General features: G+C 35.8%; 3 protein-coding genes across 4 annotated transcripts in view; all 3 read right to left on the reverse strand.

Annotated features, from left to right (window-relative positions):
• The window catches only part of LOC124455578 (serine/threonine-protein kinase/endoribonuclease ire-1-like), a 261,076-nt gene that overhangs the window by 226,282 nt on the left and 9,040 nt on the right, over positions 1 to 25,754 (reverse strand). The gene's annotated exons all lie outside the window — the stretch shown is intronic.
• LOC124455803 lies at positions 1,185 to 11,049 on the reverse strand. Its single transcript, XM_047006421.1, has 6 exons — positions 9,555 to 11,049; positions 8,321 to 9,030; positions 7,648 to 8,233; positions 6,248 to 6,951; positions 5,575 to 6,160; positions 1,185 to 3,937 (listed from the first exon to the last, which is right to left on the reverse strand). The coding sequence occupies exons 1-6, from the start codon at positions 10,414 to 10,416 to the stop codon at positions 1,185 to 1,187; spliced, it is 6,201 nt and encodes a 2,066-aa protein (XP_046862377.1). The 5' UTR covers positions 10,417 to 11,049.
• LOC124455575 overlaps positions 24,334 to 25,754 on the reverse strand; it is a 156,514-nt gene continuing 155,093 nt past the window's right edge. Inside the window, exons 18-19 of the mRNA XM_047006210.1 lie at positions 25,568 to 25,645; positions 24,334 to 25,068 (exon numbers count right to left, since the gene is read on the reverse strand). Of these exons, the coding sequence (XP_046862166.1) occupies positions 25,064 to 25,068; positions 25,568 to 25,645 (83 nt within the window). The 3' untranslated portion in view covers positions 24,334 to 25,063. The remainder of the gene's footprint in view (positions 25,069 to 25,567; positions 25,646 to 25,754) is intronic.

The raw sequence follows: 25,754 nt of genomic DNA on the forward strand, positions 1-25,754 counted from the left end.
ATCCGAGGGGAAGTCTCTTGCTCTGGATCGAGTGTGACGATTACATTCAGCAGATTTTCTAGCTCCTAGAACAACAGCTCCATGTTTTATTCTTCCATTTTTCAATATTTTGATTGGAGGAAATTTCAGCTGATTTCCTTCTGAAGTATGGAATTTTTTGATATATTTTGAATTTTTTTGAACATCTGCTAATCGATCATCGAATGGATTAATATTTGATGAAAAACTGGTTTCTGGAACTAAATCATCTTTATCTTCTGGAACTGGACCAGAAGGCATATCCAAGGCAACATTAGTTTCTTTAATTTTTTGTCGTATTGGGGCCTGTTTTGACCATGCATTAACGAAGGCTATGTCTTCTTTCTGTAAACTATTTTGCTTCTGTTCAAATTGCTTTTGCAATTTCATATATGTATCTTTCCCAATTGGGTCATATGCATAAGGTCCAGTAATGGTAAATCCCAAACAAAACCACAAATCATCCCAGCTGATGTGTGGATATTTCTCATTGTCAAAAGGAATCTCGATGCCTCTATAAGTTAAAATTCCCTGTTTGATTTTCTTTCCTACTAATCGTTCTAGCTTCTCATACACAGTTTTGCTGCGCCAAAATTTTGTTTCACACTGAATGTTTCGGTTGTCTGCATTTGGTTCTTGGTTATGATTGACAACGTTCGCCATTGGAATAACTGATCTCGCTCCGATACCTTTCCCCAACAGATATTCTGCCACAGATCTTTGCGATGCTGTATTTCTTAACGCAATTTTCATGCGACATTCAGTTATTGACTTCTTCACAACGTCAATATCGGTTTTCAGTGAATTGTTTGGAATAGGAAAATGGATCATATAATTGAAGACATGTGCCCAAGATGATTTAGGAAATCTCTTGCACCATGATTGCACCATATTTGACAATGTGTTAATGTCAATGTCTTGTTGAATCGCTGCTTTGACATACGTGAGCATTGCATTATCAGAGTGAGTTTCTTTAGGGGCTGCGTCTTTAAGGAGGGTATAAATTTTTTCAACATGCTGCGGAGTTAGCCTTGCCCATGAGCTAAAGGGATTTTCGTGATGTTGGTACAAAATGTCGTTAACAATATCCTCTGTCGAAACCAACCCCTTTTTAATCCTTGTTCGATCAAGGTTTGTCACTTTGTAAAACTTTGTCCTCAACTTCATTAGTCGGATTTGGGCTTTTCTAATTCCTTCAGTTCATGCTTTTTAAATGAAAGCTTACGCCGGACCTTTATTTCTCCAAAAAAGTCGTTGAAATTTTGAACAGCACTCTTTGTAAGAGAAATAAAGTAATCAAGGTTTTTTTCGTGTATTAAGACAGTAAGCTGTTTGGGATGTTGATGAAATGTCAGGTACTCTCTAAAACTTTCATCGGGACCAGCACTATGATGCACAAAATAAGGCAAACTCTTGAACATCTCTACAACGACGACTATTGTGTGAACTTTTCCTATCATGGCATGCAAATAGCTGTCCCGATTATTTGTTTGTAATGTACCGTCAAACAAATCAATTCCTTTTCTTGTTGTATTAATTGCATCCTCGATCAGGGATTTTAAATTTTCAATTTCTAACGATTTCTTTTCGACTTGTTCGAGAAGATATTTAAGTTGGCTTCTGTAAAATGTTGCTTTCGTTACAAAATGATGGAGATGTGACGGTTGCAGTTTTATTGATTCATCGATTACTCTGTGAGCAATATCAAACCCATTTCCTAAAGAGTCAGACGAGGGGCCATACGATTTAACTATCTCATTCAAACGTTCTATAATGGGAAAAAGCTCTTCAGCATTTTGATTCATTCCAATTTCGTAGGCAAACATTCTGGCAACCTGTTGAAAAGTGTGTGCTTTATGCTGAGTGGTTTCAACTTTTTCATTTAACGTGATCAAAAGATCCAGTGCATTCCGTATGTTCTTTACCTCTTTGCTTGCTAGCACGTCCAATATTAGTTGCGAGTATTTTTTCCTTAGTTGTAATATGCCGACTAGTTCATCTTCACTGTTATCACTGTCATTATCACCAAATTGGTCTTCAGCAATTTTCTCGCGCTGTAGAAAAACAGTTACGATTTCTTCCGTCAAATACTTGTTTACATATGTGCTTTTATTCTTTATTTGGTCGATTAACCTTTTTGCAGTGTCAACCAGATCAATTTTTTCACGGACAACCTCTCCTACTAGCGAATGGGCTGGTCGCCATCCACTGCATCCCATTGATTTATTAGTATCAAACAATAAGAGTCCGCCAAACTGGTCATGAATTGCTTTCGTTTTACTTTTCAGACAGAGAATGGCTTCAACGCATGGCTGAGGGAATAAAGATCGGCGCTGGCTGTAGCAGTCTAACAAACAGCAGAAATGTAAAATCATCTGATACGCATCATTCAGTTGATCCATTGACGATAGAACTTGATCAATGTGTTTTGCCAAACGTCCTTTTATGTCAGCATATTCTCGTCCAAAAAGCTCCAACCCAAGCCACACAAATCTTCGTTCGCGGCTTAGAACTTTGACTGCCTTTGTTATGTCCTCATTTTCCAAGGTATCAAGAGCCTTACGCACAAGACATCTTTCAGTATCATCCAGCTTTCCTAGGGTTAAATTATCGTCTTCAATATTAGTTTGCTTGCCGACTGGTACCGTATTTAGAAGAAGACATTTGGTTTTACTCCTTATCAGTTTGTCGATTAAGCGATGCAATTGTTGTTCAGGAAAGTTGTCAACGAGTACTAAAACCGGTGGAATTTGAAAAGGGTCAAAGTCAGAAGTTTCATATTGAAATTTGTACAACTGGTTGATTTGATGATCTGTTGTCTCAGTTATCTTTTTCACAACAGCACATCTGTAAGTTTCTCTTTTTTGCCATAAAATCTGCCTTCCAAGAGTTGTTGCTCCTGAGCCCGATTCATATTTCAAAGTCACTGTTTCGACAAAAACCTCACTTTTATCAAGAGATGACAAATTTTGCAAACTTTCTTCGACACAACTGCTCAGATTGGTTTCCAGAGTTCGAATAATTGCATCCTCGTTAAAGAGATTCATTTGACTGATAGCATTACCTTTGTAGAAATTTTCTTTTGCCTTTTTCATATCTTCTAAATTATCACTTAGTCTAGGCTGTGGTAGATAAATTTCCAAATCTGTAAGCGACTGAATCCTTTTATTGCGCACAAGACAATGATGACCATGGTAGATAAACGGTAGCTCCACAGTTGTGTCAGGCCCTTCGAGTTCGTCTGCTCCAAGTAGCTCCATAGCCACAGTTTTAAGAAGATTCATTGGAATTCCGAAACCAGAGCATGAAGGTTTTATCTCCTTATTAATGTCATCATCTAAAAGTTTTATCAACTTTTCTCTAGTTTCTTTCTTCTCTGGTATGACACTGATATGCTTATGAGTGTCGTTTGCATGAATAATGCTGAACGATGCCTCGATAATAGAAGCCATTTCTTTCAAATTGGTGTCTCCCATTATCAAAAAAACACAATGTGGATGACCCGTAGGGCAGTCACAGAAGGCTGTTAACGCTTTGTAAACCAAGTCTTTCGAACATTTTGTCCAGTTTTCCTCGTGCAACTCTTTACTACGAGTAATCCAAGCGGTATCAACTTTTAAGAGCTCTTCATTTTTTTTCGAATCACTGAAGTCACTTAAATCTTTTTTTATTGGTCTAGCAAGGTCATTTGTTTCATTAGCAATATAATAAAGGCCATCTTCTTCTGTTTTTAAGTCAAACAAATCGAGTACTGCGATCCAAGGTATCTTCTTTAAAAATGCCAAAGTATTTGAGGCTCTGTACTCTTGAGAAACTTTGTTCGCTATCAGAATGAAACTATTTTCTTTGAAATTAAGATCTTTTAAACTTTCTCTGACATTCATTTTGAGCACCTGAAGATCTGCTAGCTTCATGGTATCTAAAAAGAGTTATAGCTAGTTAAATTTCGTGTAAAATTATTGCGAATAAAAAGTGCTCAATATCGAAATAGAGTATATATTTACAAGTAAACTAGTCACAATTCTTACACTAGTTACAGAGAGTTTCATGCCAATGCAATCAAGAAACAAATGATCACAATATTGCGCGAGGTTAATAACTGATCGTTGATATTCGTAAACTATTGTTACTTGAGACAATTTTTAAGAACGTAGCTTTCAAAATCTTTCGGGAGATCAATTGTTGGAGCCCAGTTTTAGAAAGGTAGTTCAAATTTAGAGTCATTCACAACTTCTTCTTTGTTGAAGTAGAAATATGTTTTCTATCTCATTGTTTTAATCAAGCTTTCCTTTTTTTTATCGGCCGTCTTAAATTTATTGGTTACGACAGGGTAAACCGATGTTCTTTAATGAATAGTTGAATTGGACTTTATGCCTTCTTAGATCAAACTTGAACTTCAAATATCAGAGTGCAAAACTGTTGAACAGCTGTTGTGCAAAACTGTTGAAAAATGCACGCAACAGCAATTTGTATCATTGTCTCAGTAGAAACGAAAGTGCTCAATAAAAAATTTTGAAAAAGGACGTCGTAAATCCTTTTCAGAGCTGACTGGAAAACTCAATTGGAAAAATATTTACATCGACAACCTTATCAACCTTATGAATGAAGAATATCTTTAAAAATTAAAACACATCAGTGACATCAAAACAAAAAGTGACGATGAATAAAAGGAGTGGATTCGAATTAAAGGAATTTAGCTTAAGATAGATCCTTTGATAATAACACAGCATGAATTTGTTCGTGATTCATTTACCTATTCAAGATAACAAAGTCTTAAAAAGAGTTTTCACTTGACCGACTTTTTCAATGAGAAATAATAAAATAGTTAACTTTTCTAAAATAGTTTAATATATTTCTAGAACATAAAATATAACTATAAGACTTAAAAAGGAAAAATTAACAGAGAATAAGTATATTTATACGATTCCCGACGTTCAAATCACCTTGCAAACAGGCCAAAACAACAAACTGCTATGTTGGAAAGTTATCAGGGAAAAATGCAACATTAATTCATAGATCTCGTTCATACTGAAGAATTATTTCTTTGACTGAAACTTACTCGCAAACTGTTCTTCAAGATCAGGTCTTGATTTCCATTCTCTTAACCTTATGATTCTGTGCAACAAAACACAGAATATGGAATATACAGAAGGGTCACTCGTGTCGGAGCCTTTGATGTTTTTGTCCTCGCGCATATCGGCAGCCCAACCACTGACATGACACGACGTCACTTCTTATATTGAAATATATTTTCGATTTCATTGTGAAGAAACGAAAATATGTAATTGCAGTGGTTGGGAACAAGTGAAAAGCCCTAAATATCTTGCTAGAATGATGGCCAGCGTGAAGACGCGGCGCACACTTGAATGGCCCTCCTGTATAATTTTCATTTTGTGACCAAAAGGGGAAGCTCTTGGAAAACTCTCAAGAAATACTCTTTATAGTTGTTAATCATTTCTTGAGAGTTTTGTAGTCATGATAAATTTTGTTGTCATAGAGTTGCCAATTAAATCCATCATTGAAAATAATAGAATTATTTCAGTGGTTGTAACTTACTTGTAAAATGTTCTTCAAGATCAGGTTTTGTTTTCCAATCATTAAGCCTTGTGCATCTATGCACCAACAGAGGAAGCTCTGGGAAAGCTCGTAAGAAATACTCTTCATAGTTGCCTTTCTTGATATGTATGAGTGGTTTATCAGGCTGATTCTGGCGAACGTTTTGCAAAAATTTTAAGCAACCCAACCATGTGGAGTCGTATTGACTTTTATTGAAATTACTAAAAACTTCGGGTTCAATACGGTCCATCCAATTTTTTAGACCATTTAACTGCTCATGCACATCTGAGTTAAGAGGATGACCTAAATACGGTATCTCTATCCCTGGTTGGTTTGCCACATCACACAGCATATCAAAGTTCTTCTCATAGGATTGTAGATAAGGGTGTTTTAACGCTTCGTTGGCAGATGGTCTTAGCTCAGGTACAAGTTGTAGCATCCACGAAAGTAGATCTTTAAGTTGAACATCGTCGATTTCCTTTAAGCCAACAGGGTTTCCATCTAACAAGTTTTTCAGTCTATACTCTGGAGGCCCAAAAGGATGTTTCCCTTTTGTGGCAACATAATAAGCCACCATTCCTGCATTCTAAAATCAATGAAAACGTTTTTTCAGCATTTTTAAAATGTTAATAAATTACATTTCGATTTGCAAATGTTACAAATTTAAACCTACCATTACATCAGACTTTTTTTGGTAACATGAATTATTAACTGATTCATCCTCTTCACTATAAGATTCAGGAGCAATCCAATACTCAGTTTCCCATTTAGCATTGCTTTTAAATCTCTTGGAGTCATTCTTCATCATTCGACTAATACCAAAGTCAGCTAGCAAAAATTTGCTCTGTGAGTTACGGAGAACATTGGAAGGTTTCAAATCTCGATGAAGAATAGAACCACTATGAAGATCAGCTAATCCTTTTAGCGTTTGTCGGAGAACTTTAGGAAGAGATTTTTGAAGATCATACAAACTAGAAGATTGCACAAAACTCTCTAGAGATTCTTCACATAGGTCGAGTATCAAATATACATATTCAGTTCCGGTATCTTCTTCTAAGTGGTAATAATTTACAACATAATTCGACTCCTTAGGGTTGATTCCATTTAAAATTTTCTTTTCTTGCTGTGCAAGATTGATGAAGTTATCTTTAAGCATTCGTTTCACTGCTTTACCGTAACCATCTTTTCCGAGTCCGAGATAAACACGAGTTTCATTACTTCCTTCGCCGATGCAAAACTCGTCTGAGAAAATTACACCTACATCGTTCACTTGTTCAATGACGACGTTGGGATCGCGTCCATACTTGATCAATTTTAAAAACAACTCTCTATGTTGTGTTGATTCATCAATATATTTCCACTCTGGCCACACCAAGTCTTAAAATCACGTAAAATTGTCACATTTAGGCATGAATGATAAGAATAGTCAAACAATTAGCTAAAAGTAGTCTAAAGTCTAGCAAATATGATTCTACAATAGAACAGAAGAAATATGAATAAGCAACAATAAAAAACAATACGTAGCTACAAAGCAACTTACAATATAGGCTTATTGATACAATCAGTTTCATTTCGACTCTTGACTTTTCATTTAAAATCTTGACTTTTTATTTTACTCTCGACTTTTACTATCGACTGTCACTCTGAGACAGTAGTTAGAATCTACTAACTTTATTTAAATCTGTTACAAATGAAATTTGACTACAGACTACAGAGCACCATATGAAAAAAACATCACGATATAATGTTTAAGAGTATTTGAGCTCTGGATCTTTAAAAATATAAAATGCTGAAAATGCAAAGAATGTTTGCCAATCTTTAACGCGATATCAATGCCAAAATTAATTGCTCAATAGCGATGGATCAAAAACAAAGATTCTTGTTTTCCTCACTCATGAAAGTTTACACGAAAACCCTAAATGACTGACTCGATTAAATTTTCGTCAGTCTTATCAATACAGCATTTTTAAAAAAGTTTGTACTAAAAGCTATAATGTTTTCACATTGAAAAGAAAGCCTAAAATCGGATCCATCATTGAAAATAATATAATCTTTTCAGTGGTTGTAACTTACTTGTAAAATGTTCTTCAAGATCAGGTTTTGTTTTCCAATCATTAAACCTTGTGATTCTATGCACCAACAGAGGAAGCTCTGGGAAAGCTCGTAAGAAATACTCTTCATAGTTGCCTTTCTTGATATGTATGAGTGGTTTATCAGGTGGATTCTGGTGAAAGTTTTGCAAAAATTTTAAGCAACCCAACCATGTGGAGTCGTATTCAGTTTTATTGAAATTACTAAAAACTTCGGGTTCAATACGGTCCATCCAATTTTTTAGACCATTTAACTGCTCATGCACATCTGAGTTTAGAGGATGACCTAAATACGGTATCTCTATCCCTGGTTGGTTTGCCACATCACACAGCATATCAAAGTTTTTCTCATAGGATTGAAGATAAGGGTGTTTTAACGCCTCGTTGGCAGATGGTCTGAGTTCAGGTACAAGTTGTAGCATCCATAAAAGTAGATCTTTAAGTTGAACATTGTCGATTTCCTCTAAGCCAACAGGGTTTCCATCTAACAAGTTTTTTAGTCTATACTCTGGAGGTCCAAAAGGATGTTTTCCTTTTGTTGCAACATAATAAGCCACCATTCCTGCATTCTAAAATCAATGTAAATGAAAGAGCTTATAAGAAATGTCGAAAATAAAAGTCAATTTAATTTGCAAAAGTTACCCTTTTGCACCTACCATTACATCTGACTGTCTTTTGAAACGAGCTTTTTTTTTCGACTGACCCTTCACACAATACGATTCCGGAGCAATCCAATACTCAGTGCCACTTTTTGCAATGCTTGAATATGTCGTACGGTCATCCTTCAATATTCGACTAATACCAAAGTCGGCTATTAAAAATTTACCTTGTGCGTCTCGTAGAACATTTGAAGGTTTTAAATCTCGATGAAGAATAGGACGTGGCTCGCTATGAAGATCAGCTAATCCTTTTAAAATTTGTCTGAGAATTTCGGGAAGAGTTTTTCGAAGATAAGTCGAAGAATTTGCTTCTGACAGTACAAAATCCTGCAATGATTCTTCACACAGGTCAAGTATTAAATATACATATTCTGTTCCACTCTCTTGTTCTAAGTAAGAATAATTTACAACATACTCCGACTCCTGTGCATTGCTTTCATTAAAAATTGTGTTTTCTTGCAGAGCAAGATTGTTATCTCGTCGTATTCGTTTCACTGCTTTACCGTAACCATCTTTTCCAAGTCCAAGATAAACACGTGTTCCATCACTTCCTTTGCCGATACAAAACTCTTCAGAGAAAATTACACATACATCACCCACATAATCAACCTTGATGCTGGGATCACGCCCATACTCAATAAGTCTTTGGAATGATTCTTTATGTTTTGTTGATTCACCAAGGTATTTCCATTCTTGTAACTGCAATTCTGAAATTGAAGTAAAAGTATTACATTCATAAAGAGTAAATGTGAATGAATAATCAGATGTATAAAAGTAGCTCAAGCTTCTTTTTATTGCATTGAGACTTTTCATACCAAGTGTACATTTCAAAATATTTTATGAAAAACCATCATTAACAACTCGTTCAAGCTAGTGACGTATGAAGGAGGGCACGTGCCCCTACAACTTTTAAATTCAATATAAAAAATTTCCTTTTTTTCAAGAAAAGTGTCGTTTTTGAATGAAAAAGTTTACCAAAAAAGCTTGAGCCCCCTATTTTTCCCTTGCTTCTTATGCCATTGGTTCAGGCAATACGTTCTGGCATGAGTGGAGGATAGCAGATAACAAAAATACGGTTAAAAGAATATTACACACAAACAATTTTGTGACCAACAACTTGAGTGAAACTCTGAACGAAGAATAGTTAGTTTTTCAACCTTGAATTTATAATAAAAGTTGACTGATATTAAAATTTATCTTTTAGCTAAGCTGAATTTATCTGATTCTGTACCTTTATTCTTCTTTTTCCTATCGAGGTCTTGTAATTTCAGTTCTATTGAATCCTTTAAGTAATGACGTCCTTCCTTTTCGTATATTTGCATTAGACACTGCATGGCAATTTTTTGTTTCTCCATATCCTTGCCATTGGTAACAATCTCCAAATAAATTTCATAAATTTGTATTGCTTCACTCCAATCTTCAAGTTTATCAAACAATTCAGCTAATTCCCAATAAACAGCCAACACTTCACTTACAATTCCAGCAGAAGTAACAATTGACAAGTTCTTCAAGTAATGGTCAGCGAAATCTTTACTAACGTTAATACCACCAACTTTTTTTTGACGTCGTAGTCGACGTTTATTTTGTTCTTGTTCTTGTTGTTGTACCTGTTGGTTTCCTAGTTGATTTTCTTTTTGCATTTCCTGTTGGTGTTGACATTCAAGAAGATTAAATCCTTTTTTGTAATGCTCAAGAGATTTCTCATAATTTCCAAGCAACTTATTCAATCCTCCTAATGCAATATGACAAAGACAGTCCATTTCATCTTTCTTTATGCCTTCCTGCAATCTTTTAGTGGTACAATAAATACTCCCCAACCCGAGGTATATTTGATGTTGAAAATATTTCATTTCCACTTTTGATGAAAAGTTCAAGCAATCATTAAAGCAGTTTATTGCTTCCTTCCGTTCATCAGAGAGAGTATAAGCGTTACCAAGACCAAAGAACGCCATTATTTTGACGCTAATTTCGTTTGTAACTTCCAAACATTCTTGGTAGTGTTTAATTGCCCTTTCGTAAGCGCCATTTTTCATATTAGAATTTCCATCTTCCAAGGACTGCATAGCTGCTGGTTGTGACGCCCATATCCCCATCTCTTCTCGTGATACGGCAAATATTTGTTTGAGCTCTTGATTATTATTTTCAACTTTCCTTCAGTGGAACTTTTCAATCCCAACTTTGGATTAATCACAGGAAACGTAGTGGTTCTTTTAGAAGCGTTGATAGAGTATCTGTGAATTAACATCGACTGTTATTTGTTACAAGCGAACAAGAAAATTTTTTGTTTCATCTATTTCTACGTACATTCTAGGCGCTCATTTGCTATCGTGTTTAACGCAATACAAAATCTAACGTCTTATTGACTGTTTTTTTGGGTACTCAATTTAAAACAATAAAGAAACTTAATTGATGGAGATTCTTGAGCTAAAAAATGATTGATATAAACCAATTTGTTCTTATAAATGTAATTGTATTTTGCGACAATATAAGTTATCTGTTTCAAAGACATGGATGAATGAATATGTGACTTAACAATGACCAAGACCTAACTCTTGCTCCTATTTTGGAATTTTTTACCTATTCTTATCCTACTAAAGCAGCTATACTTCACACTAGCTGTGGGTTTTTTCATGAGTAGAAAACATGTGCAGGCATAACTGAAAAGCAAGTATGAATGCTTTATTCTTTGACATTATCCTTTGTTTTAAATAAGCATGAAATTAAAATTATACATAGCAAAAAGTCGCTAGCTAAATGTTATTCGCAAACAAATTTATAAATTTTTTCGTGAAGTCATTTGTATAAATGAATTATGTTTGCTCCATTTTCACGATGTCGTAGACTGCACATCGTGTTTGCCAAATTAATAGTTAGTTTCGGCATCAGTGACTAAATGATTTGTCGGTTTTCATTGTCAAAATTTCATAATTTATTTATGTTTTTATTTAACTATTCATACATTTATTATATGTATTTTCTTATACTTCCATGCTATTTATCAACAATCTTCAATACTTCCTTTTGTCCTTATTTTCTCACCGCTCAACAAGTACGAGCAATTTCACCTGAGTTTTAACACACGGTTAATGCCCTAATGGCCAGTGGCTCAAAAACTGTCTGTTAACCAACCAATTCTTATAAATATTCACACATCACAAAATTTTGAAGGAATAATGTAAAGGAAGTTCAGATACAAATGATAAATCAAGCAATCGATTTAAATAATGCCAAGACCAACTTTCCCAAGAAATAATTTTTTAAATTGCCTACGTGTCATTTCCGGCAACGATTTACATCGTCATCCGACAAGAGAAAATATTAAATGTTTTAGAACAGTTCATCGGCTCAACAAAGTTTTTTCTTTTTTATCGCTGTGGCGAAATGTGTACAAAAAATAAAAGGTTAAAGACATAGAGTTAAATACAGAAGGATAAATAAGATAAACAGAACTAGCCCTGGCAAATGAATAGATTATACATCATGAAATATTTCACATATATTCAACCTAACATTTAATGCGTACCATTCTTTAGTTTTGCGATTAATACAATAAAACAAAGTCTGGAAAACTTACAATTAATAGGACGATCTTTAAGTGTTTGAAAATTTGAGAAATTTTGATTCCGTTGCCATTTTTGTTATAAACAGATTATAAACATCAAAGTATGTTAAATGCGTCGTAGATTAATATCGTTTGATAATAAATGTAAAGCATTTCTATAGATCGCAGCGGGAAACAAATATATTTACTGCAAGAATGGATAAGGAATGTTAAGCACTATTTCAAACGTCATACGCACATGTAACTTATGCCTCTGGTAGTAAACAACAGAACGAGCCCTTTTCTAGTGAAAAACACCGAATTTTTCCTTGGTTAGAAATTCTTTTTTGAAGAGTTCGATCTTGTTGAGAGTAGGCGACACAGTATCTACAAAGCAGTACTATATGATCAAATGGGTACTATGCTTTTAAACAAATTTTCAATATGAACATAATAGCCCAACATAAGACTTTTAAAAAAGCCATCACAATAGTAAAATAAAGAAAGATTTATTAATAACGTTTTGTCTTTAACTTAAGACATCTTCAGATTATTTGAGATAAATTATATACATGAGGTTTTAAATACAAGCATATATTACAGGGTGTTAAATTACATGTGAGGGGAGTAAGAAGTTTAGATGACGGAATTAAGTGAGAATGACGGCATATTAAAGAAAGTGAAGGGGGATTGAGTTGCCTTGGGTGTTAAGAGAGGGCTTAAGTTTGGATATAAGATGGCTTTCATGAATCATAAGGTCATAAAGGTCGGAGGAGGAAGAGAGAATTGAGAAGTCATTAAAATCGGCAGAGTGAGATGTATTTCTTATATGAGAAAGAACTGCAGATGATTGAACTGCAAACTCCAGAGTCTTCAACTCATGTATATAATTTATCTCAAACTGCAGATGAAAGAACTGCAAATTTCAGCGTCTTGAACTCAAGCTAGGAAAAGCCAAACTCGACCTAGAGTTCCTTATAACGTGTAAGAAGCGCTCGATAATACCACGATTCCTATGGTTTAAGGTTGCTACTCGCAGATTGCGATCTTCTAGCGCCTATTAACAATGTCAACATAAGTTGTTACAAGAAGAAATAAACACAAAGCACGCTCGGATACGAGTACTATCATCACAAGCTACGACCGCACATTCCAGACTGGCATCTTTGGTTTCAAACCTTGACTTCATTCACCTAAAACATGTTTCTGATCGTGAGAACTCAACAAAACTAAGCCATCAACAACGCACCCAAGACCGCAAGATATTTCGCCTTAGCACTGGACAGATTAACACAAGCCCAATCAACCCTGACGACGTGGTTTTCAATTTCTCAAATCGTTTTATCACCCAAAAAGAAAAAGAAATCCTTTCGAAGGGCCTCAACTTTGCTGTTCCACCTACCAAACTAAACTCGTGCACTTTCCTAACACCATTTGAGAAATTTTAGAATCGCCTTCAACAAGAACCCGTCCACACACCCTCTGGCTTTTTCCCTGACTCAATTAAAGCTAAACTAAAGGAGATAGCTTACTCGGGTTTTCGCAGTTTCAGCCGACCGAATGCCTTATACACGGAGAATGAACTAAACGCTTTAAATGACCTGAGAAATGAGAACAACATCGTCATTCTGAAACCGGATAAAGGCAACGGAGTTTTTATTCTGAATAAAAACGACTACCACAAAAAGATGATGGAAATTCTAGCAGACACATCGAAATGCGAACTTCTAAATGATGATGCCATCAAAATTACACTGAAATGCGAGAGTCAAGTAAAGACGTTATTGAGAAAACTAAAGACAGAAAAATGCATAAATGAAAAAACATACAACGAACTTTATCCCACTGGTACACGTATCGGCATACTATATGGACTCCTTAAAATTCATAAATCCTCCATCCCTCTAAGACCAATCTTATCTAGCATTGACCACTACTACTACAAGCTAGCCAAATTCTTCATTCCTTTCCTTACACCAATCTCCGCCAGCTCCCATGTTATCAAGGACTCTTTCTCTTTTGTCCAAGATCTTTTACACAGTGACATTAACGCCTATAACCTTGTGATGGCAAGCTTTGATGTTAAATCATTGTTGATGAAACAATCGCTATAATAACTAATCACCTCTTCTTCAATAACACGTCCTTTCAAGGCCTTGACCGTTCACAATTTACTCAGCTTCTCTCCCTCTCCGTCAAAAACTGTCATTTCTTCTTTAACGGCAAGTTTATCAACAGATTGATGGTGTGGCTATGGGCAGCCCCCTAGGCCCTCTATTTGCGAACATATTTATGTCCTTCAACGAGAATTCATGGCTTCACAACTGTCCCTCCACCTTCAAACCCCTTCTTTACCAACGTTACGTTGATGATTGCTTTCTACTCTTCCGATCATTGGATCACATACCTCTTTTCCTTACCTATCTCAACCACCAACATCCTAACATCTCCTTTACATCTGAACTGCAAAAAGACAACACGCTCCCCTTTCTTGACGTAAAAATAACTCGCTCAAACGGCAAGTTTTCCACCTCCGTGTATCGTAAGCCCACTTTCACTGGTCTCTTCACCAATTTCCATGGTTTCATTCCCATTCAATACAAACGCTCCTTAATCTCCTCTTTACTTCACAGAATTTTCAACCTATGTTCCAGCTATGAACACTTTCATACCGAACTAGAAGTTATTAGAAAATTGTTCACCTTAAACAACTTCCCTTCATACATATTTGACAGTCATGTTCACCGCTTCCTCAACAATACATTTGAACCCAAAGATCTTATTCACACTGCTCCTAAGAAAATCATGTACTTCTGTCTCCCTTTTACTGGCCTACACTGTCTTCAGATTCACACTCAAATCACTCGACTCTGCAATGCTGCCTTTCCTCATATCAACGTTCGCTTTGTTTTTCATTCTTCCAGGCGTCTCTCCTCTTTCTTTCCTTTTAAAGATAAGGTTCCCAAGCTCCTGAGATCTGGTGTTATATACTCATTTAAGTATCGATGCTGCTCTGCATCGTATGTGGGTCAAACCACGCGTCATTTACACACCAGAATATCGGAGCACTTGGGAATCTCTCCCTTAACAGGGAAACCTTCCTTATGTCCACCACCATCTGCAGTTCTTTCTCATATAAGAAATACATCTCACTCTGCCGATTTTAATGACTTCTCAATTCTCTCTTCCTCCTCCGACAATTACGACCTTATGATTCACGAAAGCCTTCTTATATCCAAACTTAAACCATCTCTTAACACCCAAGGCAACTCAATCCCCCTTCATCTTCTTTAATATGCCGTCATTCTCACTTAATTCTGTCATCTAAACTTCCTACTCCCCTCACATGTAATTTAACACCTCGTAATATCTCTTTTCTCTCTTGGCTTGGCTTCGCGAACGAAGATTTTATGAAGGGGGCTGTCCACGTCGACTACAGGCACGCTCGTGGCTGACAAGTCCGATGCGAGACAAACAGGTTCGGCCGCAGCGGCTACAGTCAAAGGTCACGTCAGGTACGGCTGCTGAAGCTTCTCGGTTCTTCCTCCTGCGGCGTTTCTCCGTCAAGTTCTCTGTACGAGAGTCCTCAAAGGAGGAGACAGCCAGATGGACAGTACGACGCCAGGCATCACGGTCAGCAGCAAGAATAGACCACTGGTGGTGGTCGATATGGCAGGCTCCGAGGGACTTCTTCAGAGAGTCTTTGTAGCATTTCTTCGGTGCCCCTCTGTCACGGTGGCCAGTGGAAAGTTTGCCATACAAGGCAATTTTGGGCAGGCGCTGATCATCCATTCTGGAAACGTGCCCTGCCCAACGTAGCTGCGACTTCAGTAGCATGGCCTCGAATTTAACACCCTGTAATATATGCTTGTATTTAAAACCTCATGTATATAATTTATCTCAAATAATCTGAAGATGTCTTAAGTTAAAGACGAAACGTTACTAATAAATCTTTCTCTATTTTATTATTGTGATGGCTTTTTTAAAAGTCTTATGTTGGGCTATTATGTTCGTATTGAAAATTCGCTTTCCGCCTGGAAAATCTCTGGCCACGATGCAGAATCGGATTGTTGTTGCCAGTATAGTAAATTGTTTTTAACAGTTTTATCAGCAATCATTCAATATACATAATTTGTTTGATTTCGTGTGTTCAGACTGGGATTCAATTTACCACGGGCGGAGAGGGAGGCCGAGCCTGCAGACATTCACCAGTTAGAAAAGTACATTTAAAACACATACAGCAAAAAAACAATAATTAAATATTAATACATCTCTTTGATTATGCGGCATGCGACACGGGACGCAGGTTCAACCAACTCATAAAAGATTTTAAAGAAGGTTTGCAGCAAAATATTTAGTTATTGATTTTACGGTTTGTACATCTCGTATTAAGACATCATTCAAAATTTGTAAAATGTTCATAATCCATAATCTTAACATGTATTTGTGGAAATCGTTTTATCAATAAAAACTTTTATAGGTATCTCATTTACACTTAGTCCGGTTATACACGTCCATACTATTGTATACTGACGTACATAAAGAGTACACAATATTTTGTCTAGAATTATCCACAAAAAACAGAGGAAATAGCCAATCTTAGTTTTACACATACGCGTAATTAAAACCACGCACTTGACAGTACTAGTTACGCAAATGCACTTAAGTTTAAGTAGAGTTTCAGCCTTTCAGGTACGTTATCCGTGTGGCATAACTGCACCTAGCTAAGCTAGAACATAAAAGCCTCGCATCATAAGTGTAAAAATATAAATCACAAGAAAACACATTGTGGTTGCAATATTCACTCTCACTTGGCAGTAACATTGAAAAAGTATTTAACGGAATCAACGCTAAACTATACAATACCTACTGTAAAACAATTATCTCGAATTTGGACATCCAAATCGAGGAAAAAGGTTTGTCTCTATTTTTAAATGTGGAAATATATGTATGTATGTGTGTATGTGTGTATGCATGTATGTCATTCCAGGCATGAAAATTAAACTACCAATGAAACTGCATGCTTTTAGTTATAATTTTAAACCGGGTTTTCTTTTGACTGCATCGTGTCAAACTAAAGAGCCTGTTCATTTATTTAAAAATGTGGCTCGTGAACGCTCAAGAAGGAAGCTAAACTTGTAGGTTTTCTTCAAGAGACAAATACAGTTTGAAAATTATGGGTGTTAGTGTAATGAAGACAACTTAAAAATGGCAAACGCCTGCAAACTGGCAGATTTTACATTTGATGTCAATTAAGGTTTGAAAACCAAGCTGAAAATTGATGAGGGATTGTTATGTACATAGTTTACGTATGTCAGAGCCTGAATTTCCAATTTATTTGCTCATCAAGGGTCCTCGCCTGTTTAACTTACTGTTGAAAGTGGAATAATGGCGAGTGATACGAACTCAACACTTGACATAACTGTGACAGATATGCGAAACAAGGAAATTGAATTCATCAGGACATATTTCAACAGTGTTGGACAACAAGAGCATTATTTGCTGGCAGAATATGAAGGAGTTGCTGAAAGTTTGGAGAGGATCTTAGAATCTTACGCTTTGTTATCGTCGACATCATTTGTTTGTTCACAAACGCAAAACAAACGCAAAGACCACAAACGCTTTTCAATAAATGGTAAGGTTTCAGTGCATAGCATCAAAAAGTACGGCACTGCAAAAATACAATATGTAACGGAAAAAGTGTTCATTGGAGTTTACTTTACAAATTTTAATTTACGCTAATTATTACAAAAGTACTAACGGACCTAAGCATCATCTCTACGTGTTTTATAGCTCCACCTGTTTTCGAAGATAATAAAGGCAATGTACCATTGCGATTTATCCACTGCATACAGTGGATCAGAAAAGGTCAGATTTCAAACGCTGTATTACAACGAGATAGATTAAACAGTTATCACATTTTTAAGCAACAGGCTAAGCAAAATGACAATTTTTAGGACTCACGAGGAGGAACAAGTAAACAAAAAAATCTGCTGAGCACAATAACGCCACCAAAACATATTAAAAATTGCAGAACAGTCAAAAATTTGGCTGTACAGCAACAATCCAGTTTCGTGAAATAAAAGTTTTTAAGGACTACTATCTTGGCAAAACTCTATCCAACAGCGAACAGCTTGAAAAAGCGAAAAAACAGTTTTAGATAAACTAAGAACAGACATTTCTACGACCCCAAACAATATGAACACCTCATCAAAGTGCTACGTAAAACTACCTTTATCATCACAGCACTAGAATCATGTAGTTGAAGTTCTGTCAAAATCAGCTACAACGTTGACAAACGAGTAATAAGTAAAATTCACGAGCTTGTCAATAAGAACGTTACTCAAACCCAACGAGATTAAACGGTGCCTGGACGAATATGTAGAAAAAGAGCTTTTCCAAAATTTACCATCCAACGAGCGACCTGATGCAAACTGCAGATAATATTATCCGACGAAACAAGATTTGCGCAATCACATTTCCAGTGCCATTGCTGTCAATAAATGCAGTAAAGATGACCAACAATCACTAAAACACAAACTTGAAGCTTGGAAAACAAATAAAAAATGCGATATTTTTTACAGGGAAGAAGTGACGGTAAATAATAGTTGGCAGGCAAAAAAGCAAACATTTCTATTTGTTCTATTTGTTATTTATTTTGCTATTGAAAAGATATGGATCCGAATTGGCTCTGATGGATGCGACGTACAAAACCACAAAATACGCGTTGCCATTATTTTTCATTTGCTTTCATACTAATGTTGGTATAATGTTGTGGCTGAATTCATTTGTCAGACTTGAAAAGTGAATCTATCTGTGAAGCTTTAGATGTAGTCAAGAGCTGGAACACATGGTGGAGACCATCTTACTTCATGGGAGACTTTTCAACGGCAGAAATAAACGCCTTAGTAAAGCTGTTTTCAGACGCACATGTTTATATATGTAACATTCACGGCATTCAGGTTTGGCAAAGATGGGCACGGTTGGCCAAAAACGGTCTCAGCTCATCAGAACAGCAAGAATTTCTCCACCTTTTAAAGCAAGTGGCAAGATCAACACATCAAAATCAGTTCGACGATGCATTGGAAACACTTCGAAGCTCATCAGTTTATGAGAAAGCCCAAATCAAAAGCTACGTTGAAAACACATGGATGACTTGCAAAGAAAGATGGGCTCAAACGTTCAGAAAACAACAAGCTGTTGATATAGTGAACACCAACAACGGCGTCGAATCGCAAAACAGGCACTTTAAGTACCTGTTTAGGTACAATTATCTTCCAAGAGCTACCGACAAATCAATATATGGTGTAGTTACAACAATGGTAGAGTCATTTCTCCAGACTCTTATTATCACTACAAAGACACCAACTTCAAACAAAGCAGCCAATACAGAAAGTACAACGAGAATGTTCCATACTATTTGCATAATCTTCCAAACCACTTTATCAAGCACTGTATGAAAAGTTATTTCGCATCGCGCAAATTTCGCGATAATGATGTTGATTGCATCGACAATAGCAACGGTGATTTCTGCGTTAGGAGCTCATCAGACAAAACTAAATAATATAAAATCAATCTCAGTGTTCCAAAGTGTAGCTGTGAACTGTGGAGAAAAACGCAATTTCCCTGTAAACACATGTACGCAACCCAACAGGTTCACGAATAGGTATTTTCTATTGACTACCCAAAGTACATAAAACCGACATACCACTAAGGCCTATCCTGTCATGTATAAATCATTACTCGTATAAGATAGCTAAATTTTTCATCCCCATTCTTACTCCAATCTCGTCCAATTCTTTCATGATCAAAGATTCCTTTTCTTTCACCCAGGAAATTTTATCCTTGAACATCAACACTGATAATGTTGTAATGGCCAGATATGACATCTCTTCACTCTTTACTAACATCCCCGTCGTGCCCAAAACTCTGAAATCAAATGTTGTCTATTCTTTTAAGTGTCGATGCTGCTCCGCATCGTACGTGGGTCATACCACCCGCCACCTACACACTCGAATTTCAGAGCATTTGGGCATCACCCCTTTGACTGGTAAACCTTCTAAACATCCCTGTCATTCCTCCATACTATCACACCTTAAATCCACAGGACACACCACCACCTTCGAGGATTTTAAAATACTTTCTTCATGCTTAGACTCACAAGAACTTCTTATTCACGAAAGCCTCTTAATCCCCAAAATGAAACCATCTCTTAATGTCCAAAGAAACTCCATTGTCCTTCAGTTGCTTTAATCTAATTTCGTCCGTCCTCATGTCTGTATACTTTATGATTGTGTGTTTTTTGTTTCTTTTGTGATTTCTACTCATCCCACGTCATACCATCTTATCCCATATTTGCTTTCATGTTTTCATCCCACCATGTAATTTAATGTTATGTAAATAAGTATTATATATGTATCCCTCCATACTTGTAATTCAATATTGTCTGATGATGTCTTGAGAGTCAAGATGAAACGTTACACTTTTAAATAAATATTTCTTTTTATGCATTTAATGGCTCTTTTGAAAGCACTTTGCTGGGCTTTGATATTTATATTTAAAATTCGCTTTCCGCCCGGTATATTCCTGGTCACAATACCATACAACAATCTAATTTATCAAAACTTTCTTCCAATTATATAGGGGTAATTTTACTAATTTTAACAATGATTTCTCAAAAACTGAAAAATCTTGAAAACATTTTCTGAAATACAATTAGGTATTTCATGAGGTATTAAATTGCCAAGTATATAAATGAGTAATAGCAAAGCAATTCTTGGTGTTAGTATCAATATTTTACACAAATCCTTTGTATGATGGTATTGGATATTGACCAATAGATCAACTCCTACCTACAAACAAACAAACAAACAACATTTGTATACCGGCCAGTATTAATCCCCGCCAGGGGGGTTGACCGGTCCATGAATTTTTCCACGCCAAACGTCTCTATCTCTCGCCATATCTCTCGTTATACCCATCGCCTTCATATCACTGTTCACAGCATCCATCCATCTCTTTCTCGGTCTAACTCGTTTGCGGACTCCATCCATTCAACGTTTACTTTCTTCCCTCCTTTCCACATGCCCAAACCACCTCAAACGCTGGCGCCTTACCCAATTCTCGATACACTCCACCTTCTCTTCTCTTCACTTCGAATCTTATCCATCAACGTTACACCACACATCATCCTAAACATTCTCCTTTCCGTCGACGCCAATCTTCTCAGGTCCTCTTCTGCTCCATATCCCAAAACACTTCACATACAATTCTCCCTTCTGCTTCAACGAAGTCGACTTTCCGCACAACATTCGACAACTCTCTAAAACTCCACCACGCTGCTTGAACTCTGTTCCTCACCGCTTGCTCCCTCCACCATCATTTAACACATCGCCCAGATATTTAAACTCTGATACACCTTCCAAACTCACGTCACCCAGTTCAAACCGTTCAATCGCGACTCGCCCACCACTTCGACACGTCCCGCACTCAAAATCAGTTACTCTTGTTAATGCACCACGGACACCTGAACATCTTCCATGAACCCACTTACTGCATTTCCCACACATTATCGAATTCACTTCAACTCTTTTCCCACACACACCACATGGCCATTTATCACTGTCCTTCACCTCCACCTGCCTCGAGCATTTCATGCCCTTCGTCTTTGCCTCATTCACTTTCAGTCCCTTGACTTCTATTGCCGTTCCAACTCCTACCTAATCCTGTTTAAATAAAAAACAATGTATCTGACCATAAACATATTTGACAAAAACAAGTATACAAGTTATTTTAATTTTTCACTTTGCTTGTCACATATTTTGGTGCATAAAGTTGTACAAAATGGTGCATTAATTTTGATTACTCATTTATTTTGTGCTAGATTTGGCATTTCAGATTTTGGTTGCATTTTTAATTTTATTTTCAGTATAAACAAAATATCACAAACTTATTCACACATAGCTAAAGATTTCACGTGTGCGCAAATCTTCTATTTTGATTATGAAGCATTTGATTCTTTCCAAAATTTCATCAGATCAAAATAACAGCTTTGCATTCATGCCAATAGATAAACCTTACAAAATTTTCATGTTATATCTGTAGAGCCCCAAACTGATTTTTTTGTATAAAGCTTCAAGATTTAAAATGCTATGATATCTATTATGAACCAAACCCAATCTATATATAATAGGGAGCTTTAGCAAAGACTACGAGTACGACTACGAGTACGATTTACGTCATTTTAGCGCGAAAACATTGTTGCGACAACAACAACACGTAGCCGTCATCGATCTGAGTACGATGTTTTGTAAAAAATTCGTAGTCGTGACTACGATGTCTTTTTAAGCAAAGAAAATAGGTAATACAGTACTATTTGCGAGCATCCAGGCTTTAATTTAGAACCTTTTTTGAGTGCAGATGTGCATTAAAAAAGAAAATATGACCAGCAAAACTTTCAAGTATTTCGTACGCAAATTGAAAGGTAAACAAACAATAAAATCGTACAAATATATCGTACATAAAACTTAAAATAGTGAAGATTTTTCAGTCTAAAGAGTCCTATATTCTCGCAAAATTAGTATTACTGATTCGTTAATATTATTATTGACAAATAGAGCCGTAGCTGCTTCGCAAATGTCGGTATTTTCACAATAAAAAGGCTCGTTCTGTTGTTTACAACTAAAACAAAATTTTGACGAAGCGACAACGACAACAACCTTCCTCGTGCCATTCTCTTACACGGTCAAACTTCGTACTCGTTGTCGTAGTCGTACTCTTGCTAAAGCTCCCTAATATAAATCCTAACACAGTTTTAATATGCACATGAAAAACATCTGACTTGGAAGAGACTGAACTTGCACCTTTGGGATACTAGTCCGCCGCTCTACCTGCTGGGCTACCAGGCCTACAGGGATTGGAGAGGAGTCAAATCTTTTAGGATTTATATTATGAACCAAACCCAATTTATATACTGTTAACACAAGAACTTCTTATTTTGACAAATGTCTTAACCTGGCAAAGAAGTGAAGTACATAATTCTATTTGATTGTAGATCACACCAGAGAGATTGAGAACTGATAAATATGTCTTTAAATAAGTATTTTCACAACATTCACAAGACATGTGAACAATGTGGGGAATCTAAATTCAAACAGCAAGTTCTTTGCTTTGCACAAGTGGCATGACTAAGAACTAATTTATATGGCTTGCATTCCCAATGCAATTTACATTCACTATATGTACTTAATAAAACCAAGGCTTACTTTTACTTCTTTCATAATGGTTTTTCGTCATTCCAAGAGCTTTGACCCATGTTCACCAGGAAGCTACAATGAAGCATAAAGGCTGAAACACACTGTACAGTCGCTTTGGTCACAATTTGGGTGTTTTTGGCAAAATTATAAGATATCAATGACTGCTAATTTGTCAAGCAAGTGACCCTTACGCATTTTATTGTCACACATGCAGCGCTTACAGCGTTTTATGAACTCTATCTACTTTATTGATTCATGTATTTTTTTATGTACATGCATGTCATGTATTTATCTATGTCATTATCTATTTTACAATCTTGAATACTTCTTACAGTCGTGAACTCATGTTTTTACAGAGGTCGATATATTCTAGTTATATTTACCACACAGAAGAGAACACAAACTTAAGCGGCTCGAAACTAAGAAGTTGTTTCTTCATTTACATTAATGTTCACAACACCTATCGCTGATAGAAATAACTCAAAATTGTTCACATACAAACGGCAAACCGAAAGATTGACAAAGACAAAGCCAAGACAAGACTTCCCAAAAGTAATACTTATGAAAAGGTTTATTTACGTGTCAATTTACAACTCTGATACTAACACCATCGTCACAGAGAATGCACAGAATACCACTTACTATACAACAACTTACTCCCTGGATACATATTCATAGGATAACGATTTACGAATGATTAGTGGCTAAAAAATATGGCCGCCGACCCCCGTCTCGCATTTTTAGGAATTTAATCATTTAATTCAGAAAGAAAATTCTAGAGTTGGCGCTAATACAATGTTATAATATTTAGGTAAACTAAACAAAAATTCAATTAAAATAACGAAACATGCATGGAGGCAATTAATAAGCTAGAGTCCCTCGGCAGTATTCATACTTTGAAGTTCCATACACACTACAATGATACACACTACAATAATAGAATCAATGGAAATAAACTGAGAATGTAGATCTTGACGTAACAAGTAACAAATGACTGAAAGAGACAGATCTGGCGAAGTATTTAAAAGACTGAAAGTCATAAATGCAAGCTTGTGGCTTAAAATACACCATCTTTTGTCTCAAGAAAAATGCAACACAACTAAGCCAAAATAAACAAAAATTCAACAACTTTGACTTCGTCATCATTACCTCAACGTACACAGATTTTCTTTTAACAATTTCAAAGCTGCAACAAAAGAAATACTAGGAAATGGTCACAACCTCACATGAAAGTGTCATTTTATTCAAATATTACCAATTTCCCCAATTCAATAAGTTGTTCTTTTTATGCATATCAATCTTTTACCCTTTGCAGTGTACTGTATTGACGTACATAAACTGAATAGCGTTCTAGTACATTGAACTCACGCTCGGAGCTCATACGAAAGACTTATATAACGCTAAAGTACAACGGATTTTGAGCACAGATCGAGCAACTCCTTAATTGCGTTACAAGTCATGACATCCATATTATATTGTTATATATAGTTATATCATATGTATTGTTATACATTGTTATACTTGAAGAAATGCTATGTACTATTAAATTACACATGTTAAAATTTATTGTATATTTTACAAAACAAACATGATGTATTGAAATCAAATTTAAATTTCATTCGCCTTCAGTTTTAGATCGTTAGTCATTTGAAGACAAAAAAATAGTTAATTATATAACATTGTAAAATCCAATGAAAATTCATAGCAATCTGGCCATGTAATATCCAACTTGGTTACTTAATCTAACTTGCCTAAGAGCCTCAAATTAAAACATACATAAAAGAGGATCTTGAAATGTGGTATCATTGATTTCCTTCTTGCCAATTGCTTTCCCATAAACCTCTTTTGCAGACAATAAAAAGACTTCATTGATGTGGCACATTTTAGCTTTAACATGAAAACGATAATGTTCTTGTTTTTCCATTCGTCATTTGATCTGACCATTTACACTTAGGATAAATAATGCAAAGAAATAAAATAAGTGAAATGAGCTGCTAAAAGGATTAATAACTCTAATCGAAAACTCTCTTCTTTTTCTAAGCAAGCATTTTTCGCAATTTCAGCATTAATGCATACGACGTGAAAGCATTTGCTGACTTAAAGCAAAGGATACGCAATATTTACTATTGAATATGTGTTCTTTACGATTTTGACAACATAATAAGCTATAAGCTTCTTTTACCAACGATAAAAATATGCCAAAGTCTCTGAATCACCATGATTCGTAGGTACTCGTCACTATCTTTGGATATCTGACAAATCGTTAATCTCGTCTAAAGATTTTTGACTATTGCTAGTACTATCACACATGCTTGAACCGTTATTTTCAATTGCACAAAGTTACAAAATGATGCACCAGATACAAGTGGAGAGATTACGGTTTTTGGTAGAATATTTAAGAAAAGTGACACGTACACAGCATTAGTTTGTTGTTACATAGCTATTTACCGTTAAGATCAGGGTAATCAATAACAGCTTCGCTTTTCTTTCCTTTACCTTCTTCAATTTTGACAGGATGTGCACTGTCTAAAAAATGTTTGCAATGGCAATATACAGAATTCAAAACATACATGCATTAACTACAATAAATGAAGAGGAGAACTAGAGTGAAAATAACAAATATAGTGTCATGGAC

The sequence above is a fragment of the Xenia sp. Carnegie-2017 genome, unplaced genomic scaffold, assembly GCF_021976095.1.
Source record: "Xenia sp. Carnegie-2017 unplaced genomic scaffold, XeniaSp_v1 HiC_scaffold_4, whole genome shotgun sequence".
Classification (NCBI taxonomy): Eukaryota; Metazoa; Cnidaria; class Anthozoa; order Malacalcyonacea; family Xeniidae; genus Xenia; species Xenia sp. Carnegie-2017.